The sequence below is a fragment of the Maylandia zebra genome, linkage group LG7 (assembly GCF_041146795.1).
Source record: "Maylandia zebra isolate NMK-2024a linkage group LG7, Mzebra_GT3a, whole genome shotgun sequence".
NCBI classification, from domain to species: domain Eukaryota; kingdom Metazoa; phylum Chordata; class Actinopteri; order Cichliformes; family Cichlidae; genus Maylandia; species Maylandia zebra.
Genome location: NC_135173.1, coordinates 49,715,163 through 49,739,035, shown reverse-complemented (window position 1 = coordinate 49,739,035; position 23,873 = coordinate 49,715,163). Strand labels below are relative to the sequence as shown.

The 23,873-nt window shown below is 43.6% G+C and overlaps 1 protein-coding gene across 4 annotated transcripts; it reads left to right on the top strand.

The window, feature by feature from the left end:
* Positions 1 to 3,459: 3,459 nt before the first annotated feature.
* zbtb7c (zinc finger and BTB domain containing 7C) lies at positions 3,460 to 21,885 on the top strand. Of its 4 annotated transcripts, none has more exons than XM_004549627.6 (4): positions 3,460 to 3,622; positions 17,982 to 18,712; positions 18,802 to 19,469; positions 19,883 to 21,885. In XM_004549627.6, the coding sequence occupies exons 2-4, from the start codon at positions 17,999 to 18,001 to the stop codon at positions 20,502 to 20,504; spliced, it is 2,004 nt and encodes a 667-aa protein (XP_004549684.3). In that variant the 5' UTR covers positions 3,460 to 3,622; positions 17,982 to 17,998; the 3' UTR covers positions 20,505 to 21,885. The 4 variants fall into 4 exon arrangements, with proteins under 4 accessions (XP_004549684.3, XP_023010977.3, XP_004549682.3 ...); XM_023155209.3 differs by having other exon boundaries at positions 17,979 to 18,712; XM_004549625.6 differs by lacking the exon at positions 3,460 to 3,622 and adding an exon at positions 11,367 to 12,119.
* Positions 21,886 to 23,873: the final 1,988 nt, after the last annotated feature.

The following is a 23,873-nucleotide window of genomic DNA, read 5'->3' as shown; positions in this document are numbered from 1 at the left end:
AACATTTGAATTGTATGGTCAAAATCAGGCACTAAGAAACATGAAAGCATGGATCCATGCTGCCTTATATCAATGGTTCAGGCCACTGGTGGAGGTATAATGGTGGGGGATACTTTTTAGCACACTTTTAGCACCTTAGTACTGATTAAGCATCGTGTAAATACCATAGCCTACCTGTTGATGGCCATGTCCATCCCTCTACGACCACAGTGTACCCATCTTCTGAGGGCTGCTCACAGCAGGATAACACACCATGCCAAAAAGCTCAGATCAGCTCAAACTGGTTTGTTGAACATGGCAGTTCACTGTACACCAATGGACTCCACAGTCACCAGATCTCAATCCAACAGAGCACCTTTGGGATGTGGTGGAACGGGACGTTTACATTATGGACATGCAGCTAGCAAATCTGCAGCAACTGTGTGATGCTATATGCTGCAATATCTGCAAAATCTCTGAATGTTTCCAGCACTTTGCTGAATAAGTAGCACAAAGAATTGAGGCAGAGCTGGTGGCAAAAGTGGACCATGGTACACTTTTAGGCAGGTCTGGTGATGGTAGAGGTAATACGGCAAAATAGTCCCATTAACCCCAAATTTGTATTATTTTGATTTAATAATTGAAGTTTATTAAAAAATCTAAACCTTTCCTACCATGTCCCACGTGTTCAGACGACAGCTGTTGCTAGGTATCACGATCTGTGTGTTTCTGTTTAACTCAACATCTCGCGGGTGATCTCAGAACGCACACACACACACACAGTAACTCCAACTTTCTGTCATCTCCTTCTAGTTTTGTTCTGTCTCTGAGACAGTTTGGAGAAAAGCAAGATTTTTTTTTTGCTCAAGCTCAAATGTTTTTCGTTTTTTTTAACTCGTGTAAATGTGTCAGTTTTGTTTGCACCACTGCAGGCAATTTCAGCACTAATTATCTCTCGCTGCTGAATTTGCATTGCAATTACGCCACATCTGAAATACGGAGTATACCTGTACTTTTCACGAATTGATACTGGAGAGTTTTATTTTTGCTTTTGTGTATAGGGTTTGAAATTTCAGTATAGCCTTTTGAAGAATGATTATTTCCTCACAGGCTTTTTAGGTTTTATCAACAACAACAGTGCCAAAAAAAAAAAAGAAAAACAGAAAACGCTGCACAGACAGATCAGCTCAGTGTTATTTGTGTTACACCTGCTTTTCTGTCCTATTGTACGATGTCTCTATGCCAAATAAAAAAAGAGAAAGCAAATACTGGAATCCTTGTTCCAAAGCACACTGCAAGGGACAGGACATAAAATAATCAAACACATATTGGGTGTGTACCAAGGACCTGCAAAAGACAATAACCAGAGGATGCCAGAGCTATCACGTTGGTATGTTCTTATGTCTAATTGTCACTGGTTCAAACCCTAACCTAGCCTGGGAATCTTCGGTTTTAATTGCCTGTCAGTTTGTTTGTTTGCACACTGATTAATTATAAAATAGTACGTTACTGTAAAACAAATCCTGCAACAGATTTATTCAAGACAGAGCTAAATAGGTAAGAGCAGCCCACGCAGCTTCTCCTCTGGGCTTAAACAAAATGAAGCAAACACAGAAGAGCTGAAAACTGCACTTCCTTGAATGGCCACTTGGGGCTGACTCCAAAGTGAGCCCGTTCCGACAGTCCCCCAATTTAAAATGCGCAACTTCCCAGCTGTAATAAACATGTGTAGCTGCTTTCACCTTTTGTGACACCTCACAGGAGGTGGTGTTTTCTGATAACTCATGCATTTATATTAAATTAAGAATTGATCTCATGAATTTTGGATAATGCAGCTACTTTAAGTGGCAAGTGGCTACCGGCTGTCTCTAAAGCATCTGTTTGGTCTATTGCAGCACCACCTTCTCATCCAAATATGGAGAGCCCTTCCTAAAAACAAAGCAAAAAAAAAAAAAAAATCTAATAAAAGAAGACAATGGTGAGCATAAAGAATCTGCACACCCAGAGTTAGTGTCCATCTTTAATATGGAGTCTAGCAAATATGATGGACTGACCACCTACCCTTTACCACTTTCCTTCCTTGCATACTGTGTATTTTAAGGGCTCACAGAAGATGTATTGATACTGAGATCATTGTTTTTGCCACAACACTAGCAAGCTGTGAACATATCACTGACAGATCACCACGTTTCACACTCTCCCCCCTTAGAAGGCCGTTGGAGTTAGATGTCAAAGGTTGTCTTTATGGGGTTTCTTTAGGAAACGTGTTAGCAAATATTTGCTCATTCTGATGTTACAAGGCAATATTCTCATCTTTTATGATGTTTTTTTTTTTTTCTTTTAGTCTGTACCAGTCACTCAGGGAAGCACCTGGCACATTAGCAACTAAATTCCCCACAGTGTTCAACAGCTAGTCCCAGGTATGTCTGACTGGCAGTCAATGCTATAGAGTGATCCAAAACAGTAATGTAGCTAAACGTGATTAAACGCACTACAGGGCTCCATAAAGCAGGCAGGAGCTGCAGGTTTGGCTGAACAACCTTTTTCTATCTCACGCTGTAAGAATGATGAAATCCTTTCACATTTCCGCGCTGTTTTCACTTTGTCATTTGATGCCTTACTACGGTATAAAAATATGAATCATTGACACTTTAATCAAGTGATGTGGTTGCTTTTCACAAGTGTGGCATTTCCACGTGTTAAAGCGAAAAGGCAAACAGCAGCTTTTCTCTGGGGCTTGTTTGACAGACACAGAGCCTTTTGCCCCTCTATCGCCCAGCAACATTTACATCACCGATTACACCCTCTTATTATATTGCCATTATGCTGCATTACGGGCTTCAGAGCAACACAATGGTTCCAACATCTTGCCAGGTACGAGCTGTTACAGTGGAGCACACGCCCAAGTACATTCAGACGCTGTCAGCGACTCTTTACCACCCGTACCTTTCTCAAACTCCTTTCATTTCTCCCCCTGATACGTCTTTTGTTCGACACCTGATATGAACCCCTGGAGCTCCTGGTCGGCACAGGTAAAGGCCCACCCACTTTTTTCCCTTCACCCTGCAGATCAGCCTTACTGTGACTATTTTATTCCCAGTTCCTGCCTCACTGCTCGGATTTTCTAACCCATGCTCCTGGTTTGGAGCTCTCGTCCAGCGTCGTCTCGGGCTCGAGACCTTCAGGCACTGGTCAGGCCCAAGAGCACTCTCTCAGCTCTAGTCAGCACCACAGCTAAGCTCTGTCATTTCTCAGCTGTAATCATACCACCCCAGTCAAACGTGCAAGCAGGTTTTTAGGCTTGGCTTGTTTTAGTGTTAGAGTGTGTGTCACTCCCCTCCCCTAAGCACAGGTGGACTTGTAGGGAACATTGCCAAATAGTTTTGGTTTAGACGGAGGGAGGGGTGTTGGCTGAGGCTGGTGGGTGTAGCAGGTTTTTTTTGTTTTTGTTGTGTTTCTTAGATAACCGCTTCGTGGAGCGGTACCTTTTCACTCCCCCAAATCACGGACACACCTTCAGAGCAAATTTGAGTGTGTTTCGTGCCTGCTCTCACTTTCACAAGTCTGCCAGTGCTGAGACAGTGCTGTGTTTCCTGACAGGGAGTGAGAGAGGAACTGAAATCAAAACTTCTCTTCTTAAAAGGTCAGTAACATCTCGCTGTCTCTGTTCACTTTTCTGCTCTTTTCTCTGTCACGCTATCATTTGTCATCATCGAAAAAGTCGTAAAGTGAGGTTCACATTTTCTCTCTGTTCTGACAAAAAAAACAAAACAAAAAAGTTCAAAGCATACACAAGCTGCCGGCTACCTCCTGCGCACCAGAATCAAACTAACGGATGGCTGACCTTTTGCAGAATCGGGCTCTTCTGTGCGACCCATTTAAAATTGCAAATTGCTCCATGTTTCAAACTTTTCACGATGGAATATATATGTTTAAAAAAATGTAAAAAAAATAGACTGCTCAGCTATGCAGAAACTTTTCTCTGTGCATATCTCGCAACAGATGTGCACACAGTGAGTGAAAAGACTCCCCCTTTCAAACAGCAACCGCACACCAAGGGAGGAAGCAAGTGAAAGCATGACAGAGCTGGAACAGATTGAAAGACTGATATCATTTTTTTTTTTTTACTGTTACTTGTTTTTGTTGTAGTAGCAGCTTGTAGAACTACACGAAGATTGATTGCACGTGACTTTAATCTCGCATCTGCGACTGTACGATCGGCCCGAGCACAGCCTGATCATACAATGCCTCTAACTGACGAAGTAATAACAAGACGATCGGACACATGGGTTAACATCTGTCCGGCAGGAGTCCGTTTAATCACCGCTCGCGTTTTAGAGCAATCTTAGCTTCTGTGCAACAGATGTGGGGGCAGAGGTGTGACATTCACATTTCTTTCACTCTTCCTGTGACTCCTCATCAAATGCCACGAATAACTTCAAGAGTATCATTACAGGGCAGTTATACACGATACTGTAACAAGGTACTGAAGTATTCTTGAGACGACACGACTGAATCATTGTGCGAGATGTCAACTGTCCTGCTTTCCGTGTTAGTAAGGCTGGCATGGTCCTAACTGAAGTGGCGAATCCAAAACCTTCGGCTGATTTAAAAAAAACCTTGCAATTATGCACTATATGCTTCAAATACTGTACAAACGAGCGGTGGTTTTAATCAACAGGTTATGACAAAGGATCTCAGTTTCCAGTACCGACCTAAAAACAGGCAGCTGTGGTCTAAAGCAGCTTCACAGCTCACGAACCACATTATTATCACCAGGTTCTCAATTTAGATACGCAGTGTGTTTCCGTTTATCAGAGAACTAGATGGATCGTATGAAAATGAATGGAAAATTAGAAAATGAGCCGCTTCCTCAAAATGCGGTGCGAGATGATAAAGGGAATGTGAGCAAAACAAAACTTCAAATACAATAAAGCAGCATGTACAGAAGATATCAGCTTGAAAGCTTATCAGCCATCATTGTTAATTTAAAAAAAAAAAAACAACCTTACAGAGCTTTCTTTCCTGTTGCTGTGAGGTTAGATGGGGATAAAATCAAGTAGACGCTACCACACCTATTCTCGTCTGACTACAGCTCCACGTCTGCTTCTTTCTCTCTCTAGGATTAGTGATTTGAACCTGATCCTCGCTGGTCTTTTGTTGCAGGGCCTCGCTTACGTCGGCTGTGTTTAACAAACATTACCCGGGACAGATTTCAGCCGGTGTTTGTATAATCTCACCTACAGTATGCCGTGCAGATCACGACAAGCCGGTTAGCTTAGCGAGCCGGCGTGTAAGGGCACAAAAAGTGCTTGACTAAGAGATTTTAACAGCCCTGAATCAATTTGTCAAAATGAATGAAGACGCGGCTTCACATCTGAAGAATTATGCAATGTGTTCATTGTGAGACTGACGGTGAATGAGTCCGCACGCCTTCTTCCCACCTGACAGCATGTGGGCATGCCCATGTAACAGCATCCACACAGGGATACACAATCTGATGCTAACCTTCTGTGACACAGATGTCATCACGGCAGCTGTCCTGAATCTGATTCTTTTTCTTTAAGAAAACTGCTCAGAAAGCAGAGAGGACAAAAAAACGCCCTCCAAAAAAACCTGATCTGTTAGACGCATACCCGCAAAAACTTGTGTTCAGGTTAATGCGCTGCGTGTGTTTGCATGTCTACAATGGCAGAGGAGCCATTTTTGTGTGCACGCGTGCGTGTCCGCCCTCCTCCGTAGGATCGAGGTCCAGGTTTTGTTGTGTGTGTGTGTTTTTCTCTGTGTGTGTGTGTGTGTGTGTGTGTGTGTGGAGTTGGGCTGGGTGAGTAAGCCGCCCCTCACAGATGAATAGAGGATGGGAGGAGGCTTGAAGAGGCTGCCGTGGGTGGGAGGCCCAAGCCCTGCCAAAAAAGCTCCTTCTGTGGGATTTGTGTACTTTTGCGTTCCTCACGAAACACAGCGCCTGGCTCCAACGACAGAAGCAGCCGGGGGGAGGGAGGTGGGCCCTTTCTCTCCCAGGGGTCGGCTCGATCACACCCTCTGCTTTTCAAGCTATATCCCATCTTTCCGTTTACAGTGCTCCTCCTTTTCATCTCCACATCCAGTATTTTTCTTAAAAATAATAAACCGACCGATTATACTCGCACACTTTGACTTCCTGGGAACACCTCTTGCCTCACACTTCCTGCTCACCACCTACCCTGACACTAAACTCTTCAAAAACAACATAATCAAGGCATTTGGGTTCCTTTAAGTTATTACTGCTTTACATAAATATATCGCTTTACTTTTGAGCTGTGTGTGTCTGTGCTTTATCTGAAAGGTCTCGCAAAACTGCAAAAACAAACTCGATCACACAGAAACTTGTTTCATGTTATGAACTTCTATTAATAATGCAACAGTTGCTTTGTATTTACTAAATCACAGAGTGTCTTGTAGTGGTTTTTTTTATGCATTCCTTAGCAGGGTCATAGTCATCAGAGAAATATTTTTGTCATACATTTCAACATCTGAAATGTCAGTGGCAGCCGCAATTTGTAATGTGGTTGCGCAGTGAAGCATTTCACATACAATTTGTGGGTGTTTCCTGAATGTTACCTAGATAATACAAAATAGGGCCCCTGTAACCACTAGCAACCCACCTAGCTTTAACCTGGCGACAAGCACAAAGAAAGGCATTGGCTCTCGGCAGTTTGGCAATCGGGTAAAATGACTGGCTGGTAAATTAGAAAACGAAGAACAGCCGCACGTACAGTGCGGGGAAACATATAGAGCATAGAGCCGCGTGTCATTCAGCATCAGGGAGTTAGATGAAGAAAAGAAGAAAGGGAGGAGAAGGAAAAAAGAGAGCGTGATTTCATAATGTCTAAAAGAAAGATCTGGGTTGAATAAGTGGGTCCACCCACCTGTGTGTGAGAGGCAGTGAGAGAGAAAGCAGGGCTGGATGGCAGTTTTAGAGACATGAGTGTGTGGGTTAGGCTAGCTGGCCTGCTTATGCTATCTAATCACTGGGAGAGAAAGGAGAGCAACATGCCTTGATCCACCCACCTACCCCAGACAAACAGCAGTTAGCCTGCTAAGTACTATATGTAGTCGCCTGCAGCTCGAGGTGCTTCACTGGGAGATAAAATGTGACAGAGTTTGCAGGTAACACACACACACACAGAACAATTATGCCTCACTCTGTGCTTGGGAGAAACAGAGATGTGTCAGTCTAGAGGCCACTGTGGTTCACAACTTCGTAAGAGAGAGCGTTTGAGTTTAAGCTGCCAAACACACAAACACGCAGGTTTCAGGTCGAAATAACTCTAATGAGACATCGCTCACTGTCTTTTGTTTTCTAACCAGATTAGTCAAATTAATTTTAACCCCGTCCATGCAGATTTCAACGTTCTTTATCTCAGAATATTTGCTTTCCGTGTGTGGATCATTTTATAAGTTCTGCTTGTGTTTTGTCACAGATTAGTTACCTGCTGTGATACCTGAGTGGGTGGGATGAAATTGGGTTCGCCTCCAAAAATAGCTGACCTGCGCATCGAGCTTGTGTATTTTGCCAGTGTGCATGCGGTTCACAGCGGTCCGCCACCTCGTGCATGTGTGTGTGTGCATGTGTGTGTGTTCCATGACAGGCATCTGTCTCCCCTGCCCTGCAGCCTGACTGGTTTTAATTAGGAGGTGCCAGAGTGCCCGAGGGCTCTCTTGCTGACACACACACGTACACATGCGCTCTCTCTCACACTCGCACACACACACACAAACATGCGTGCAGCATACACACAATACCTGAGGGCAGACAGAGGCTGTCCCACCAAGGCTGGCCTCCTTCTCGTTATCACCGTAAGGAGTTGTCTTCATTCACCTGACGACCCTCGCGAAACACGCACGTACACAACGCTCACACAAAAATACAGACACCAAACCAATCCAGCAAACACAACAAAACCCATTCTGAAGTCAAATTGCGCTAGCGGGGCCATGACTCTTTGTACATTTTGTTGGGATTATTACGCCTTGAATACATTCTTCTCAAAAAAGCGGCCTCAAACATGACGAATGATCAAATTTACCTTTAAGAAAACACTCAGTGGATTCATACAAAGGAGTGCAGCCAACTGTGTGAGACTTTCACTGAGTACTTGCAGTTCTTTACCTCCCTTCTGGCAAAGCTTCCCATATTTATTAGGCTGTTTGAAAAGAAGGCCCAATGGGAGAAAGTTAAAGCCCAAAACAGACAGGTCAGCAGACAGGAAACGCCCTCGTCTCACTCACCCAAATGGCATGCTCCAAGGTGAGTTCTAATGACCTCAGTGCAATGACAGATGGGTGTGTATCTCTGTGAATGTTTGTCTGCGAGTGAGCGAGGCAGAGCTTGCAGTGGGTTTGAACACATTCAACCCTCCCTTTGTGTTTAATCAACATTGCATCTCCAAGTGCCTGGCTGTCCTTGGCACTTGAGGCAAGGGATGTTAGACCTGGGAGGCTGCTGCGATGCCCTATCTCTGGATGGAAGAGGAGTGGGGGTAGTGAATGCCTCCCTTTCCTGCTTCTCTCCCACACCAGGCCACACCTGGCTTCAGAGTCAAAGTATGAGTTTGGCCGGTCGTGTTTGTCTGCCTCTACAGTTTTTATTAATCCTGGGAAGGTCAGCTGAGCTTGTCCCTGAACTGTTTTAGCACGCTCGTGGGCTATGTGTATACTGCTGCATTTTAACACTGATTCTTAGCAGTTATAAGTACTTCTTGAAAAGTCAGAATCCAGAACTGCTTTACAGACCCCCTTCAGGTCAGAGTTCACATTTATCCCATCAGAAAGTGGTCGGTCACTTTTGTGGAGGTGAAATCTATATTTATGCAGCTACTTTAGTCAGTTTGGCATATTCGCAACTTGATGAAACAATATGAATGTCTTTTGGGAACACTTAAGAAAAAGTGATTCCAGCAGATATTCAGAACCAAAGTGCGTCCATAAGACAGCCTCAACTCTCCAGGCATCCTTGTAATACCTCTTTGCAGCTAGTTTGAGAAGCGTCTACCTAAACGCTAGGTGGCGGAGGCAGGGCCCTGTTTGCCAAACAAGGCGAACTAAAAAGCAGCAGTCTAGGATCACACTATTTCATACCAGTGGCACATGTAAAAATTCACTCTGTGATACGTGGCTGCTGTGCTGCTACGAGACCATCTGAGATGCTGATGAGATCTTCTCAGACGTGCCAAAAAGAGCCAATTTTAGTATTAAGAATCGGACTGCCGTGTTTATGGTCTGCACAGAAGGCCAAGCTGAGTATAGCACCAAAGTTTTCATGATATCAACTTTATGTAATGATGCTTCACACCCCATCCCCCATCCAAAGTGCCAATCTGGTGCCCTTGTATGTGTATCTTGCTGGGAGCAGCAGGTGGCAGTAAACAGGTACACTGACACACCAGTCAGAGAGACGGACAGACAAAACAGATGACTCTTACTCAGCCCTCATGACTGTGAGCGCGCACAGAGCAGGCGGCAAGATCCACCGCTTTTTCCTGGAGAAAGGGGAGGAGGAATGAGTTGTTAGCTTAGAGAAACACAAAAGACTGAGAGACACAGAAAAAACGTTTGATTGTTATTTGCACAGCAGTTAAAAATAGCTTATGTTATTTTGTGATTAAGCCAATTAAACTCGTCGCTGCATATGGGATGAAGATGCACTTTTTTTGGCCTTAATGCACATTTCTCACCAGATTTTCTGATTTAAGTCATATAACATGTTCAGGTTGTCCTGAAAAGAAAGATAGGCAGAGCTGAGATTGTACGAGCAGTTTTAAAGGCCTTTAAATTAAGCTGCGTATTAATTTGCCATAGACGTTTGTGAAGTTTTGTCACCAAACACAGAGCTGCATGGCAAATCTGTGTTTAACAAATTGCATGTCAGCGCCACGAGATGACTGTTTTCAATCTGCAGTTCAAAAGCCTGCACTTCTTTTTGTGTGCTTTTTTTTCTTCCGAGTTTAGAACAAAGCAATACGCACAGGTACCACTTACAGAGCGCTGCTGTGACGGCAGCAGGCGTGTTTAGAACAGATAGTCGAACTTTTTAGGAAGACAAACGCTGTTTTTCTGGCCGTCTGGCTGGGCTGCTAGCAGTTAGTGGCTTACCCTGTTTATATATACTAGATGCCAATGCGAACTGGCCTGGGCTCTCACCCTGTACAAAACAGTGTAAACCACCGTGGGCATGGGCTGCGGTTTGCTTTGGTCCATTTTTTCCCCAAGTGGAAGTGGGCATAGCATAGTCTGATGTACGCTCTGATGTGTACTTGTTTGTGGAGGTTAACTCAACACAATTTGACTCCTTTCACTGTCTGATTGTCGGTTATGATATACGGTCGGTCAGAAATATTTTAGTAGATTTGAAGGTCCAGCAGCCACCAGGAAAACAATGGCTCGCTGCGTGCTCTACCATCGTGGACGAACATCTGCTCGGATCTCGCTTGCTGCCTTTAAACAGCAAGACTGCCGCTCTCTCTCATATTGCTTAGGCGGTAAAACTTATACGAATAAAAACAGTGAAGTATGACAAAGGGTGTGGTTTAATGATGTCACACAGGAAAACCCAATGGCTTTTTCGACACTGTGAATGTGCTTTGTCATAACATTTGGCTTGTGCGCGCGTGTGTGAAAGCAAAGGCAAAGGAAACACTTGTTCTCCCTTTTTCTTTCCCTCCGTCTTGCCATCACAAACATCTGACTCAACACAGAAAGGAGCTTAACAGGCAATCTCGTCTTGAAGTTTAACATCTCCTCAAAACTTCTGCCGAACCGAGTTTCCTCCTCTGTGCTCGAGCCTTTACAGAATGGCTTATTTCTACACCTTTTTCTGCATGAACTTCCTCCTCCTCTCCACAGACTGACGTGGTGGTGCTCGCCAACTGTTACCCTGCCTCGGCGCTTTCTGACTCAAAACAGGACTCTAACGTTGGCCGTCTGCTCTTCACGGCCGGGTTTCTGAAACTTAGTTGAAACAACGGTTCGACAAAGCGAGAAAGAGAGAGAGAGAGAGAAAATAAAAGGTCTGTAAACAGACGCTTGTGGTATTTTTTTTCTTTTGTCGCGTTTGTGGTCTAATTCTGTCTCAGATACAGACAGCTTTTAAATAATACAGCCTTTCAAATTAACGCCACTGACTGAATCAGCTAGTTTAACGGGGTTATGCAGAAGTCTCTCAGGTCAAAATAGGTTGATTTATTAGGTTCTTTTTCCAGAAACTAGTCAGTTCTTGCTATCAGTATTTCTCTAAGGTGGGGTCAGTGTGTGGCTTCCTGTGGAAATAGCTTTAGATTTATTTCAAGTTTCATTTTTAATAGAATAGAAAAGAGCAGGTGTGGGAATAAAACTAACCTGATTTAAGTTCCACTTGCATTTCTGCTTCTCCTCATCTCAGTCTGAGACTCACCAACAGAGGTGCACAAAACGCTTTCCCAACTTTTCTCTCTGTCTCTCGCTCCCTCTCTTTCTCCTTTCCATTTTTACCCTCCCTCAGTCTCCCCAAACAACCCCTTCGGGTTTCTTTTGCCCCGGTCCCTTTCTACCAAAATCCACTCTAACACAACTAAAAATTCATTTTGTCTGACCTAAATCAGAGGGTGTCTGCGCCATGGGCTTATTACACACTGCGCTTAAACTTGTGTTGTGGAGGAGGATGGGGTATTATTATCTTCCAGCTACCCACCCTGCTATAAAAACTAGTGGTGCGACATCTCCACAGCGCAGAGCTGCTGCCCTCCCTCCCTTCTTCCTCTCACTCTCTCACTCGTCCTACATGAGCCACACACAACAGTGAGCCTGCCTGACTCTAAACTCCACACCAGCCACTCGGCTACACAGACAAACCCAAGAATCGCTCTCTGCTCTCCTCTGCTGCGCTGCTTTGCTTCCCTTCATTGGATATTTTTCCTTCCTGGGGTGTTTTTTTTTTTTTTTGTGAATGGGTATCTGAATCTAGTGTGAGGAGCTTGTGAATGGACTGACTGACAGACGGGCAAAGAGCGAGGCAGCTGTGTTTCAATTAAAGAGAGCTATGCTGAGAGGTCAAGTGAGGAGCAGCGGAGCTTCTTAGTAGTCTGGAAATACAAAGACACGTGAGAGGAATTGAGAAAGAGAAGGTACGGTAGGTGATGCCTGCTGAAATCTGTGGAATGCTGGGGGAACGTATCAAGACATGTGCAAATTTATTTGGATGTCAGACTTGTGGAACATCCACATGGGTGTGTGTGTGTGTAATCATTTCTGAGTATTACAGAGGATGTGTGTGTGTGTGTGTGCGCCCGTGTGAATCAGCTTGCACTTTTGGGTTGTGTGCATCACTTCAAATGAGCGCTTTAGACCATAAAGGCCCGAAAAGGTGCAAACAGGTCAATAAAACCACTTAACGACTCGTGTCATTATTCGGGCTGTGCAGTGTAAACACTGTGCCGTAAAGATGCTGGAAATAGCGCAGGCATTTATAGCATCACAACACATCTTGGAAATGCCAAACATAGTAGTTTCGGTGGACTTAAGTGCGTGTTTTGTCTCCAAAAGTAATTACACATTACAGTTTCTGTATCTATATGACACTCTCCGTTAAATCCACAAATACTCAGGTAATTTTTTTAAAAAGCAGGGAGGGGGCATGTTTTAGAGCACAGACAAAATAGACAAAAAAAAACATGTTATGGATTTGAGGCTGAGCTGTAAATGATTGTTTACAGCAAGTCAGCTTATAAGACCTCTTAGCTCATAAAGTTACAAAAAGCAGTGACCCGTAGTGCTCTTGTAACTGTTTACTCGCCGCTGTTTTTAAAGTTTCTGGTCTTCTTTTTTTATTCTACATCAAATTCTTTGTTGGAGCCAACTGAACAGAACAAAATGTAAATACAGTTGCCTACAACCAGCACATTTTAGAAAGCATTATTCAGCGGCATACAGAGATGCAAAACAAGGCTGTGCTGTAATGCTGACGTGCTGGTGGTAAACTACATGCAGTTACACACTATGTTAAAAGTCTGCTTAATGATTTATTAATCATATCTCAATTAATCCAATCAGTTTTTAAGCTTTACCTGCCAGTGTGTAGCTTAGTAAAGACACTCAATATTATCCTGTTTAAGTGTAAAGTTTAAAAAGCCTGACTTTTAAAAATACAAATAAATGTGAATAACTGCAAACTGGAAAACTGAAACAACTTTTTAAAAAAAAAATGCTGTAATGATCATTTTATACTGTACCATCCTTACTTGTGGTTTGGGTTTTAACTTCCTCTGCTCATTTTTGGGGGTCTTTCCTCAGGCCAAACTGAAGAAAGTATCAGATGAGATTTAGAAACTGTCCATTATTTCAAGCTGAATATGTGTGATTGAAAATCTTTCTTGTTTTATTGGCAATAAAGTAAACTTTTGGGGTGACTGAGACGGAGGCGGGTAACTGTGGGCCCCCCTGAAAGGCTCGAGAGATGACATTTAGCGCAAAGAGGCGCTTTAAGGAGCCGTGCGATTTGAACTGACCTTGGATCAGGTCCAGTGTTAACTTTAAATGAATCATTCATTTTTAATCAGTCAAGGCTGAGCGCTAGCCAAAGGTACAAATAACTGCAGACTTTCTGAATTAATTAAGTGAGCAATGCAGTATAACATTGTATTTAATGGCACTTTATGCATTTGACTGTGAATCTGTAGTTTGAAGTTACTTTGAAGTGCACAGCTTCAAAAGTTTATTTGTTTAGTTGGGGTTTTTTTTTAACCTAAATGCTAACAATACTTAAAAAAAAACCTCTGTGCTTTTGTTAAAACACACACACTAATTCCTAAAGCACTGACTGTTCCAAATAAGCAGCGGTTTCTGTTTAAATACTCGGATTTTGACCCTGACATTTCACCATTACTGCAAAGAGAAAATAAAGCCCCAGTCATGAAGTTTAACTGGCATTGTGTCCTCCTTCCTCACCTTCTCTAATTGACAGCAATTAAGATAAAATATAAAAATCTCCCCCCCTTCATGCGGCCTAGAGGCTCAAAACTAACACTAACCATGGAAGTGTCTCCTCGAGGTGCACTGCTGTTTCACTGGCGATAATGGACTAGTTTACACAGCAGGTCAAATGAATGTCTTCCCTTAATAAGGGGGGTGAATTTTGGCTGTCAATACTGTAAATTATTGGCTGTGCAATTGTCCACCTGTGACAGTTGTTTCGCAGGTGTTTGCTATGGGCAGTCGGTGACAGGGGTAAACTCTGGCGGCTGGTGATTTAGCATGGGGGTCAGGTGGATGAACGGGCCTGACAGGAATAAACTAGGCACTGGGTGTTGGAGCGCACAGGCCAAATGAGCGTCTGCCCGTCACAAGGCTTGAGATGGACATTAGCTGGTGATTTGTGGCCTGAGCAGTCAGGTTTGGGGACAAGTTAGCCACTCTACTCTAGGCATAATGATGATACAGCTGCAACACGGACAGAGCGAGGTGGAGGAAGAGAAGGAGGAGGTGGTGAGGAGGAAGAGGAAGAAGAGGAGAATCATTAGGAGGAGGTGGCGCTGGTGGTCAGTGCCCGGAGAGCAGATGAAGTTCTCGGGAGAAAGACGACACTGGATGGAGGTGACACATAATTTGGGGCGGGAGTGCTGAGTTGAAAGTGTTGGTGACTAAGTGAGGCATGAGAGGAGATGCTGGCCAGTACAGGAAGGCAGAAAGAGAGGGAGACGGAAAAGCCTTTATTAGAGGTCAGTTTAGTAAATGAGTTGAACTCGTGTGAACTTTTTTTTCCCCACACTTGGAACTTCTTCCTTTAAAGCGGTGATGCAATTGTGACAGGTGCTAAAAGTTTTAATCAAAAACAAATTTTGTTTGTTTTTTGTTTTTTAATTCACTAAAAAAATCCAGCCATCTCATTATGGCAGGTTGTTAAACCTGACGACTACTTACCGAGTTGAGCTTTATTGCTAATAACTTGAAGTTGGTTTGAAAAGGGGACAGAAGGCGAGTCACTTTGTGCCCTTTCTCAAGGCGTCGCCGCCCTCGCTCCCCTTGATGGGTGGGTGGGGTGTTGCGTGTGCGTCTAAAGGGCTAAGACTTGTTTGGCTGATGAAATGTCGCTCCAGGACCTTGTGGTGGGAAAGCGGTGCCCTCCTCCCCTCCCTGTCTATGTGGCACATCCTCCTTAGATCCTCTCCACATTGTAATTAGGGGCTGGCCGCTAAGAGCTAGTGCTAGCTAGTGGCAGGCAAACAGTGGGAACGGGGAGGGGAGTGGCACTCGTCGGTTCAGTGGGTGAACAAACAGCAACAGCAGCACGTGTCCCATAGTTCCAGGAGTGGGTGGGATGGGTCGAGAGCAAAAAAAGAAAAGGAGAAAAAAAAAAAACGAATGCGAGACAGTGAGTTCGCCAGGCCCTCCCAGTCGTTTTCTCCTGCTCTTATCCACTCAGTGTTGTTCCAAGCTCTGCACTATTGTTTGCCTTGGCAGGCTGTCGCAGGGAGGGGCCCCTCCGCTGGTGTTTGTGCAACCTGTTAGGGAACTTTTAGGGCCATCTGATCTCTCCCTGCTGGAGATTCTCTCACCTTTTTGCCCAGGCCAGGTTATTACTTTTAGGGAGGTTGTGCACATGGCGTGGGAATACAATAAAAAAAAAACTTCTATTCCTTGTAAAAGTGTAAAGTTGTGATGTGAGCTGCATACATCTTCATCATCATTTCCATTTTGCAAATCGCCAATCAAACAGCTCTGCCCCCCCAGCTCACTGTAACTTTCACTGTCGCATCGAGGCCGGCGTGCGTGCCTGCGGACATATATCCTACACTGCCACCTCCTCTATAGACATTTTAATTATGTCCACACTGTATCAATGGCACGAACATGGCAACAGTTCCCTAGCAACAAGATCGACAAGAATAAACTACATGTAAGATTGGTAAGGTACCTGAATTGTACACCTGCAGGTGAACTTGGGGATTTTTTCTGAAATAGTTTTTTTTTCTCCTTGTTTTTCCTTTTTTTTTTTTTTTTTAACTTCTGGCGTGATTCACTGCAGGAAGCTCAAGAAAGTGAGACACTTGGGTCTGTATGTGTGTGTGTGTGGCTTCAGAGCTGGCCCATTTCGGTTCAGTCAACAATGCAGCTGTGGTGTGTGGGGCTGCTTCAAAGTATTTATCTACACATGCCTCCAGTGACCACCAAGTGCGGATGGCTAAGTTTGAGCTCTATTCATAGATGTGAATGAATGAGCACCCTGCCAGCGGAGGTTTGATCACTAGAACTGTAAGCAACAGTACAGTGAATCAACAGGTGGGAGCTCAGGCAGCTGTGGAGTGGAAAATGTGAAGAAAGAGAGCAGACCGAGAAGAGATTCATCTGTGCGTTTAGACAATAACGTGCTATATATCAGGCTTTTCAGGCACCGCGTTATAAGTGAAATGAGTGAGGATAGACTGCAAGTAAGCATTTTGACAGGATACAGTATCTAGAGTACAATCTGACCTCTTTTGTCGTTTTCTCCACTTCTCACCACATCCCAGTCTCTCTCTCTCACACACACACACACACACACACACACACACACACACACACACACACACACACACACACACACACACACAGTATTGTTCCGATGAACGTATCGGCTTGCCTCTTTTTCATATCTGATAGACGCAGACAAGAGGGATGGACGTTATAAGCGCTATCACAGAACGTCTCTCACACACTTTTTTATCACACCACCCAGTTTCGAATTGAAAAGTAAGAAGTAAGAAAGAAAAAAAAAATCAAGAACCGCTTTAGGACTTATTAAAATGATGGGCTTCCCTAACTCACACACTTGCAACAAGAAATGATGATAACACATTCAAGAATAAATATTACCCAACGTGATGTTTGCTCGAAATGAGACATGCTGTATTTACCACTTGTTGCTTTTGCTGCACAGATGGCACGCAAACAAGCATGCCTACAGTATATTTTAATAAAGTTAGACTGTCACTCATTGTGTTAACACTATCGGCCTCGGCGGAGAGACTCCCCTTATTCGCATATGAAAGCTTTTTTTGAAAGCCTTCACCCCATGAATGGACGCCGCTTGTCACCGGTGACAGCAGCAGCACCCGTCGTTACCGCTGCACTCTCTGCGTCGGCGTTTCAGAACCCCGCTTTGTTGTTTTCTTTAACATGCCTTCATTAAATCCTGCACCATCCACGTGGATGAGTCAAGTCAAGTTTACAGGGCAGGCTCTTTGCACGGCCAGGAAGCAAGAAGCCAGCTCTGTGGATTTTAAAGAACTATTATTCACCGCTTTCAAGTCAAAGTGAAAGTACATGTGACCAGTCATCAAATGCCAACAGGAAATTAAACAGGACCTGTTTAAAGCGATCAGCATAATATTTCACACTTGTGTGTACTGTTTTCAAGTCAGCATGTGGGCTTTTTCCTGAAAGATCCCCCCCATATTAAAAAAACCAAAGGGCTCTTGAACAACATGTAATAATATTGAAAGTATTTTCAGATTTCTTATAACGTCAGTTGTGAGAAAAGCGTCAAAGGAGCTTTTGTGATGAGTATATCAAAGTATTTGCAAAGACATTTATTACACACAGTAAATCTGAAGTGTAAAAATGAACAGTATTTAAAAATACTTTTCAATACCTTTTTTGATGTTGTTAAATTATGCATTTATACTTTTTTCTGCATTAAAAATCAAAACCATTCACTGGTATTTATTTTTTAAATTAGAAAATAAAAGTAGCTTACCTTTGGGATTAAAAAAAAATAGTGCATTAGATTCAATTTTTTTTCCCTAAAACATTATTCAACAAATATTAACAAATAATAAAGACGCAGAATAAATGATGGGAACCTTGTCAAAATGTAACCCCGCTTAATTAAAAAGCAAAGTTTCAGGTCGAGAATAAGAGAATTAATTTCGGTGACGATTCAGAATTTGTATCTTTTTTCAGTTGCCACCAGATGTTTCACTTGTACCGCTTTTTGTCTCTACAACCAGCAGAGATAAAGAGAGAGAAGATGGTCCACCACAGAGAGGAGGATCTGATCGGAATCCCCTTCCCAAATCACAGCAGCGACGTCCTCTGCAGCCTCAACGAGCAGCGTCGCGACGGGCTGCTCTGCGATGTCATCCTCATCGTCCGAGACCAGGAGTACCGCACCCACCGCTCCGTCCTGGCCGCCTGCAGTCAGTACTTCAAGAAGCTCTTCACAGTGGCCACTACTGATGGCGGAGATCCCAATCACGCCGCGGCTGTGTATGAAATTGACTTTGTGGCTCCAGAGTCGCTCACAGCCATCCTGGAGTTCGCCTACACGTCCACGCTGACTGTGACGGCGTCAAACGTCAAAGAGATCCTGAATGCAGCTCAGATGCTGGAGATACCCTGCATCATTAACGTTTGCCTGGAGATCATGGACAGCGGTGGCGGAGGGGGTGGCGGTGGGGGTGGGAGAGAGGTGGAAGGGGAGGAAGATGAAGAGGAGGAAGAAGAAGAGGAGGAAGAGGAAGAGGAGGACGAAGAGGAGGACGCAGGGTCGAGAAAGGATGAGCACGAGGAAGAAGAGGACAATGTCAGCGAGAGGTCGCTCCAGTCTTCCACGAGCAGGGGGGAGCGGACGCCCCCGGGGATGGAGGATTCGCCACCTCCGAGCACCTCTAAGTACCACCAGCAGTTCGGGCTGCACAGGGAGACGCCCCAGTCGCAGTCTCCAGAAACCATGAGAAAGCAGGTGAAATTCAGGGGATATCATCTTGTTTTTGTTGATAATCTTATCTTATTTAAGCTCTAAAACTAATGTATCTAAAACTTGTGTTTCAGGAGAGCATTGAGACTCGAGCTCTGAAAGATTTCTCCATCGAGTCTCTCCTGCAGGAAGGGCTCTACCCTCGCATGCCAGCACTGGACAGGAGGTCCAACTTTTCTCCTCTCCTCCCAGGATTCTACCCCCCGATGTGGGCCGCTGAGTTCCCAGCTTTCCCTCAGCAGCTCCTGGAGCCAGCCCACCACCCTCACATGGGGGCTTCACCACAAACCAGGCTCCCCCACAGCTTCCCTGCCTCCACACCACTCGAAGCCTCCAGACCCCTTGATCTGGCCGTAAAAAGAGAGATCATAAAGGAGGAGATGAAAGATGAAGTCCCTCCCAGTATGCTCCAAGGCGAACTGCTGAAGGAGTTTGTCAGCTCGAACCTGGACGGCACTATGAACGCAGGGTCAGTGCCAGCGGAGAGTCATCCGCTGGGTCCCATTAAGGATGAGGCAGACTTTCGGTCGTACCTGAGTTTTCTGAGCTCCGCATCCCACCTGGGTGCGCTGTTTCCCCCCTGGCAGCTGGAGGAGGAGAGGAAGATGAAGCCCAAAGCGTCACAGCAATGTCCCATCTGCAACAAGGTCATTCAAGGAGCTGGGAAACTGCCACGGCACATGAGGACACACACAGGGGAGAAACCATACATGTGCACAATCTGTGAAGTACGATTCACCAGGTATGTGGAAAGCAAACCCAACTGCTGCACATTAACAATTTGCATTATCTTGACATCTTCATCTAGCATACAAAGAGTGTAAACTGCAGGGTTAACGGAAAAGTACCCCATGCTCTTTTCACTGAGGTTAATCTGTTTTCACCTCATCTGAATATCAAAGACGGTAAAGTGGAAAGCCCCCTCTGCTTTTGCATTAGTGGTATCTCACTTACCTACATCCTCCCACTTTGGCATAGTTTCCACTTTTATTTTTAGAGCAGAACTTTAATGTTGACACTAAAAGGAAATCATCTGTGTTGGCTTTTTTTTTGTAAATCAGTCACTTGTAAAACTCGATGACTGAAAGGGCAATGGTGTAGGATTTATGTGTTACTCTCATTTTGTGAAAGTGTGCGGTTTTCTTCTTTTCTCAGACAAGACAAGTTGAAGATCCACATGCGGAAGCACACAGGTGAACGCCCCTACATCTGCCTTCACTGCAACTCCAAGTTTGTCCACAACTACGACCTGAAAAATCACCTGCGCATCCACACGGGCGTCCGTCCGTATCAGTGCGAACACTGCTACAAAAGTTTCACGCGGTCTGACCACCTGCATCGACACATCAAGCGGCAGAGCTGCCGAATCTCACGCCCCCGGCGGGGACGGAAGCCAGCTGCTTGGCGTTCAGCGCCCCCCGGCAACTTCCTGTGTCCCCCTACTGCTGCGACCAACCGGTTCGAGGAGAGCAGGTTGAGCCCCGCATACCAGGGGGTCAAGAGTCACGCACTTGGGGAGCTGCTGGGCCTCGGGAACAGAGGTCAGGGGTTTAAGAGCGCGGACGCTGCCGGCAGGGAGAGTAGGGAGGAGCTGCGGGCAGAAGGGAAGCACATCTCGGAGGAGGAGAAGCCAGGAGCTGGGAGGCAGAGGGGAGTGTTTGCTTTTGCTCTAGCTGGAGAAGAAGTGCTTACCCAATCTCCATATTATGCTGCGACCTCTAACCCCTGGGCCATGAGGCTGGAGCGGGCTCCACCCATCCCTGAGCCGGCCAAATGAACACTGGTCTGCAGAAGACAAAATGAAAAAAAAAGACAAAGAAAATGTCTTTAATCTCTGCATCTCATCTGCTCCAGAAAGCTAAAGCACCTTTTACACAGAGAGAGAGAGACAGCAAGAGAGAGTGACGTGTCAATGAATAGCTTGAAGCCTGCTGATACGGCAAACAGATATTCAATCAAAAAGCAGACTTCTGTCACATCTGCACGAAACAGTAGGTCAACACAGGTCTTACTATTCACATTAATGAAGGTTCTCTTCTAAATGAATGTGATTAGCAGCACCCGTGAGTACCTGCAGCACGATGTCGTGGCCGACGGCGACAAAAAGGTCTATTTCTTCATCCCCGTGAATGTTTACATATTCCTTCAAAAGAAGCAAAACAGTCTGTTTATGAGGGATGCCGTTTTCGTACATGTATATTTTTTGCATTATTTATTCAAAACGCTGTAAAAAAAATTTTTAAATTCTGATAAGATTCCTCTGAAACTGAAAAATTTGTTTCTTTAAAATGCAGAATGTAAACACGTGATCGCAAATGTATAAAAAGGGGGAATTTATTGTCAAAAATGGCATTAAGTAGATTTAATTAACATAAAAGAAAATTGAAATATAGCTTAATAAATCAATAAATAACCCTTCACTGAGACAATTTCACGTTTTTATTTTAAGTCGTTGGGTTTATGTGTTGAAAAAGGGCAGCGCTCTCCAAATAAAAGCATCTATGGTGCTAGGATGCTTTAGTTGTCATCTTATAGTTTTCTAAAAATAAAGGGAGACCACTTGAAAACTTAATTAGGAGACACGATGATGCATTACGATCCCTCCACTGCCTTTATTCACATTTAAGCTCTTTTGTCTGCACTATTGTACATATGGATCCAAACTTTTTGGCCATGCTGGTGTTAATTACAGTTCTGTTGCTGATGTTGTAAAAATAAAGGAGTAAATAAATAAAGAAAAAGAAAAGAAAAGCTCTTAAAAGACTATGAGAAATCCATCCAAAGATGTGTGCTTTGATATTTCAGACTTGAATAAGATTTTGTTTTAATGTTTATGACCACGTGTCTTCAGAGGATGTATATTTCTGACTAATCGATTGCCGCTCTAGCTACACGGTATGCTTGTGTTTTGTTTTTTGGGGGGTTTTGGGGTTTTTTTGGTTTGTTTTGGGGGGTTTCTGCTGCAAGAAATCAATAATTTTTTTTCCGTCTAATGTTCAGCTCTGATTCGTGTATAAAGAAGTAACAAAAAAATATTTGAATTGAAATGGGAAAGTATTTTCTTGCTATTTATGGCGTATTTAAATGAATGAGCCTTGGCTATATTTTGCAAATCTGTTTTATAAAGACACTAAATGCAAAAAAAACTAAAAAAACAACCCAACTTTGCTCTTGTCTTTATTATGTCAAATGTGTTTGTACTCCTATTTTTTATTTTATTTCTCCAGATCCAGGCAAAGGTTTCTGGAAAGCTCGGTCACATGCTAAATTGTTGCTTAAAGTTAAGATTAGCATAGGGTTTGGGTTTAGGCTTACATCAAGCAAAAGTTAGTGATTAGGTGTGTATTTGGCATAAGTGCTAGAATAACACAAGATTTAGAAAAGGCAGGCAGAGATTATAGTTGAGACAACACGGGATCACGTGTCAACGTGTGTCCGCACAATTATGGATGAATAAATAACTTTACCATCAAATGATCATAAAACGTAATTATAGAAGGCCTCGTTCAGGTCTCCACAGACTCTAAACCCAGAGAAGTTCCCTCATGTCGCACAGTTATTTAGGCATTCATTCATCACTTTTATATCAAGCAATTTAATTACCCTAACATTTAGCTACTTAAGAATGTGTTGGTGGTGGTGGGATGCTTACAAGCTCCCTGCCCAAAATTTTTAATCGTGCTATTTATGCATCATTTTCAGGAGGCACGACAGCCATAGAAGCTGCTTGTGGCCAAGAAGTTACACAATAATTTAAATGTCTTTATTAGCATAAAAAAGGCGAGCGAAATTAGTTTTATCCAGTAAATCAAGTGTAGGCTTTGTTATCTGCTATCTGCTCTTTATAATCTCCACTGCCACTACACTGTTTATTATTCACACCCACACAAACAACACCACAGAGCTCCTCAGCTGGAGCTTTTATGGGTAGGCAGCATTACTGTGATGCCGGGTTCATATCCCTGCAGAGGTCAAGCATATGAGTCCTATAGTAGTATATATAAAACACGTATTTGTCATTAATGAGACTGAAATCGAGACACAAAGAGAACGTAGCAGGATGAATAGTGAACTGCACAGAGTGAGGTTATAAAAGTGTTGCTTGAGAAGTGATTGATGGATTTGTTCAACGTGTTACTGGGATGAGACATCACTAATTAACCCCTGACACAAAAACTCAGAGGCCTACGTCCTGCTCCCTCTGTACCAGATTAACAGTTAGATATGTTCATCTGAACTTTAATCTTTCAGAGAAAAACCCCAGATAAAGTCAGCATATTAGAATATGTGAGCAAATGTACCCGCTGATAACAGATCACCAAAATCACAGTGCAGCTCACTCATGAATGACATTTTGAGCAAACCCATACATCCCTCGGCTGTAAAGAGATAAAAGGATCCATTATTGATTTATTAAAGTTTAATGACGCGTTTGGCATTAAGTAATAACTCATTGTGTTGGCCTTATGGTCTAAGCCTTCCCAGAGGTGTCGTTTTAGTATTTATCTCTAAATGTATGAGTAACACAGAGAAAGTACTGTCACTTTTCACAAGATAAAAGAAGATAAAAAAAGAGAACACTCAGCTCACAAAAAGCCTCTTCATGACTTCCAAGTACAAATTCCCTTCACCATGCCGCCCTCCATCGTTCTATATTTTTGCTCTGACCTCTAGTGGAGGGTTGAAGGTACTGTAAGGGGAAGTGTATCAAGAGAATATCCAAAAGTGTTTCCTTTTTAAAATACAACCTGTGTAATATTTAATAAGACTGATGTTTAAGTAAGATATCAAAACTACCGATCTTGTCTCATTTCCGCTGCTTTAAATAACTTCTACCCATGTACAGGCTCATTAAGGAAATTAAATCTCATTGGCTGCCTGATGCGTGCCTTTAAATCTAGATACAGCTTAATACCTCCAGAGGGCGCTAAAGGTTTAAGTTGAAGTCTCACAGTTGGCCTGAAGGTTATTTCAGGGGTAAGAAAAAATACAACAAAACCAGCTTTGTGATTGAATCAACCAATTTTGCAGAAATAGCGGTATTCTTTGCTTCCTTCTTCTTCTTTTTATTTTACTTTTAGTAAAATATATCTTGGCAAAAATATGCTTGAAATGAGTCACGCCTCAACAACATAAACCACATCCT

Coding starts and splice junctions, on each gene's coding strand:
- zbtb7c (XM_004549627.6), top strand. CDS start 17,999: ATGGTCCACCACAGAGAGGAGGATCTGATCGGAATCCCCTTCCCAAAT. Junction 18,713..18,801: donor CAGAAACCATGAGAAAGCAG/GTGAAATTCAGG, acceptor CTTGTGTTTCAG/GAGAGCATTGAGACTCGAGC. Junction 19,470..19,882: donor TGTGAAGTACGATTCACCAG/GTATGTGGAAAG, acceptor TTCTTTTCTCAG/ACAAGACAAGTTGAAGATCC.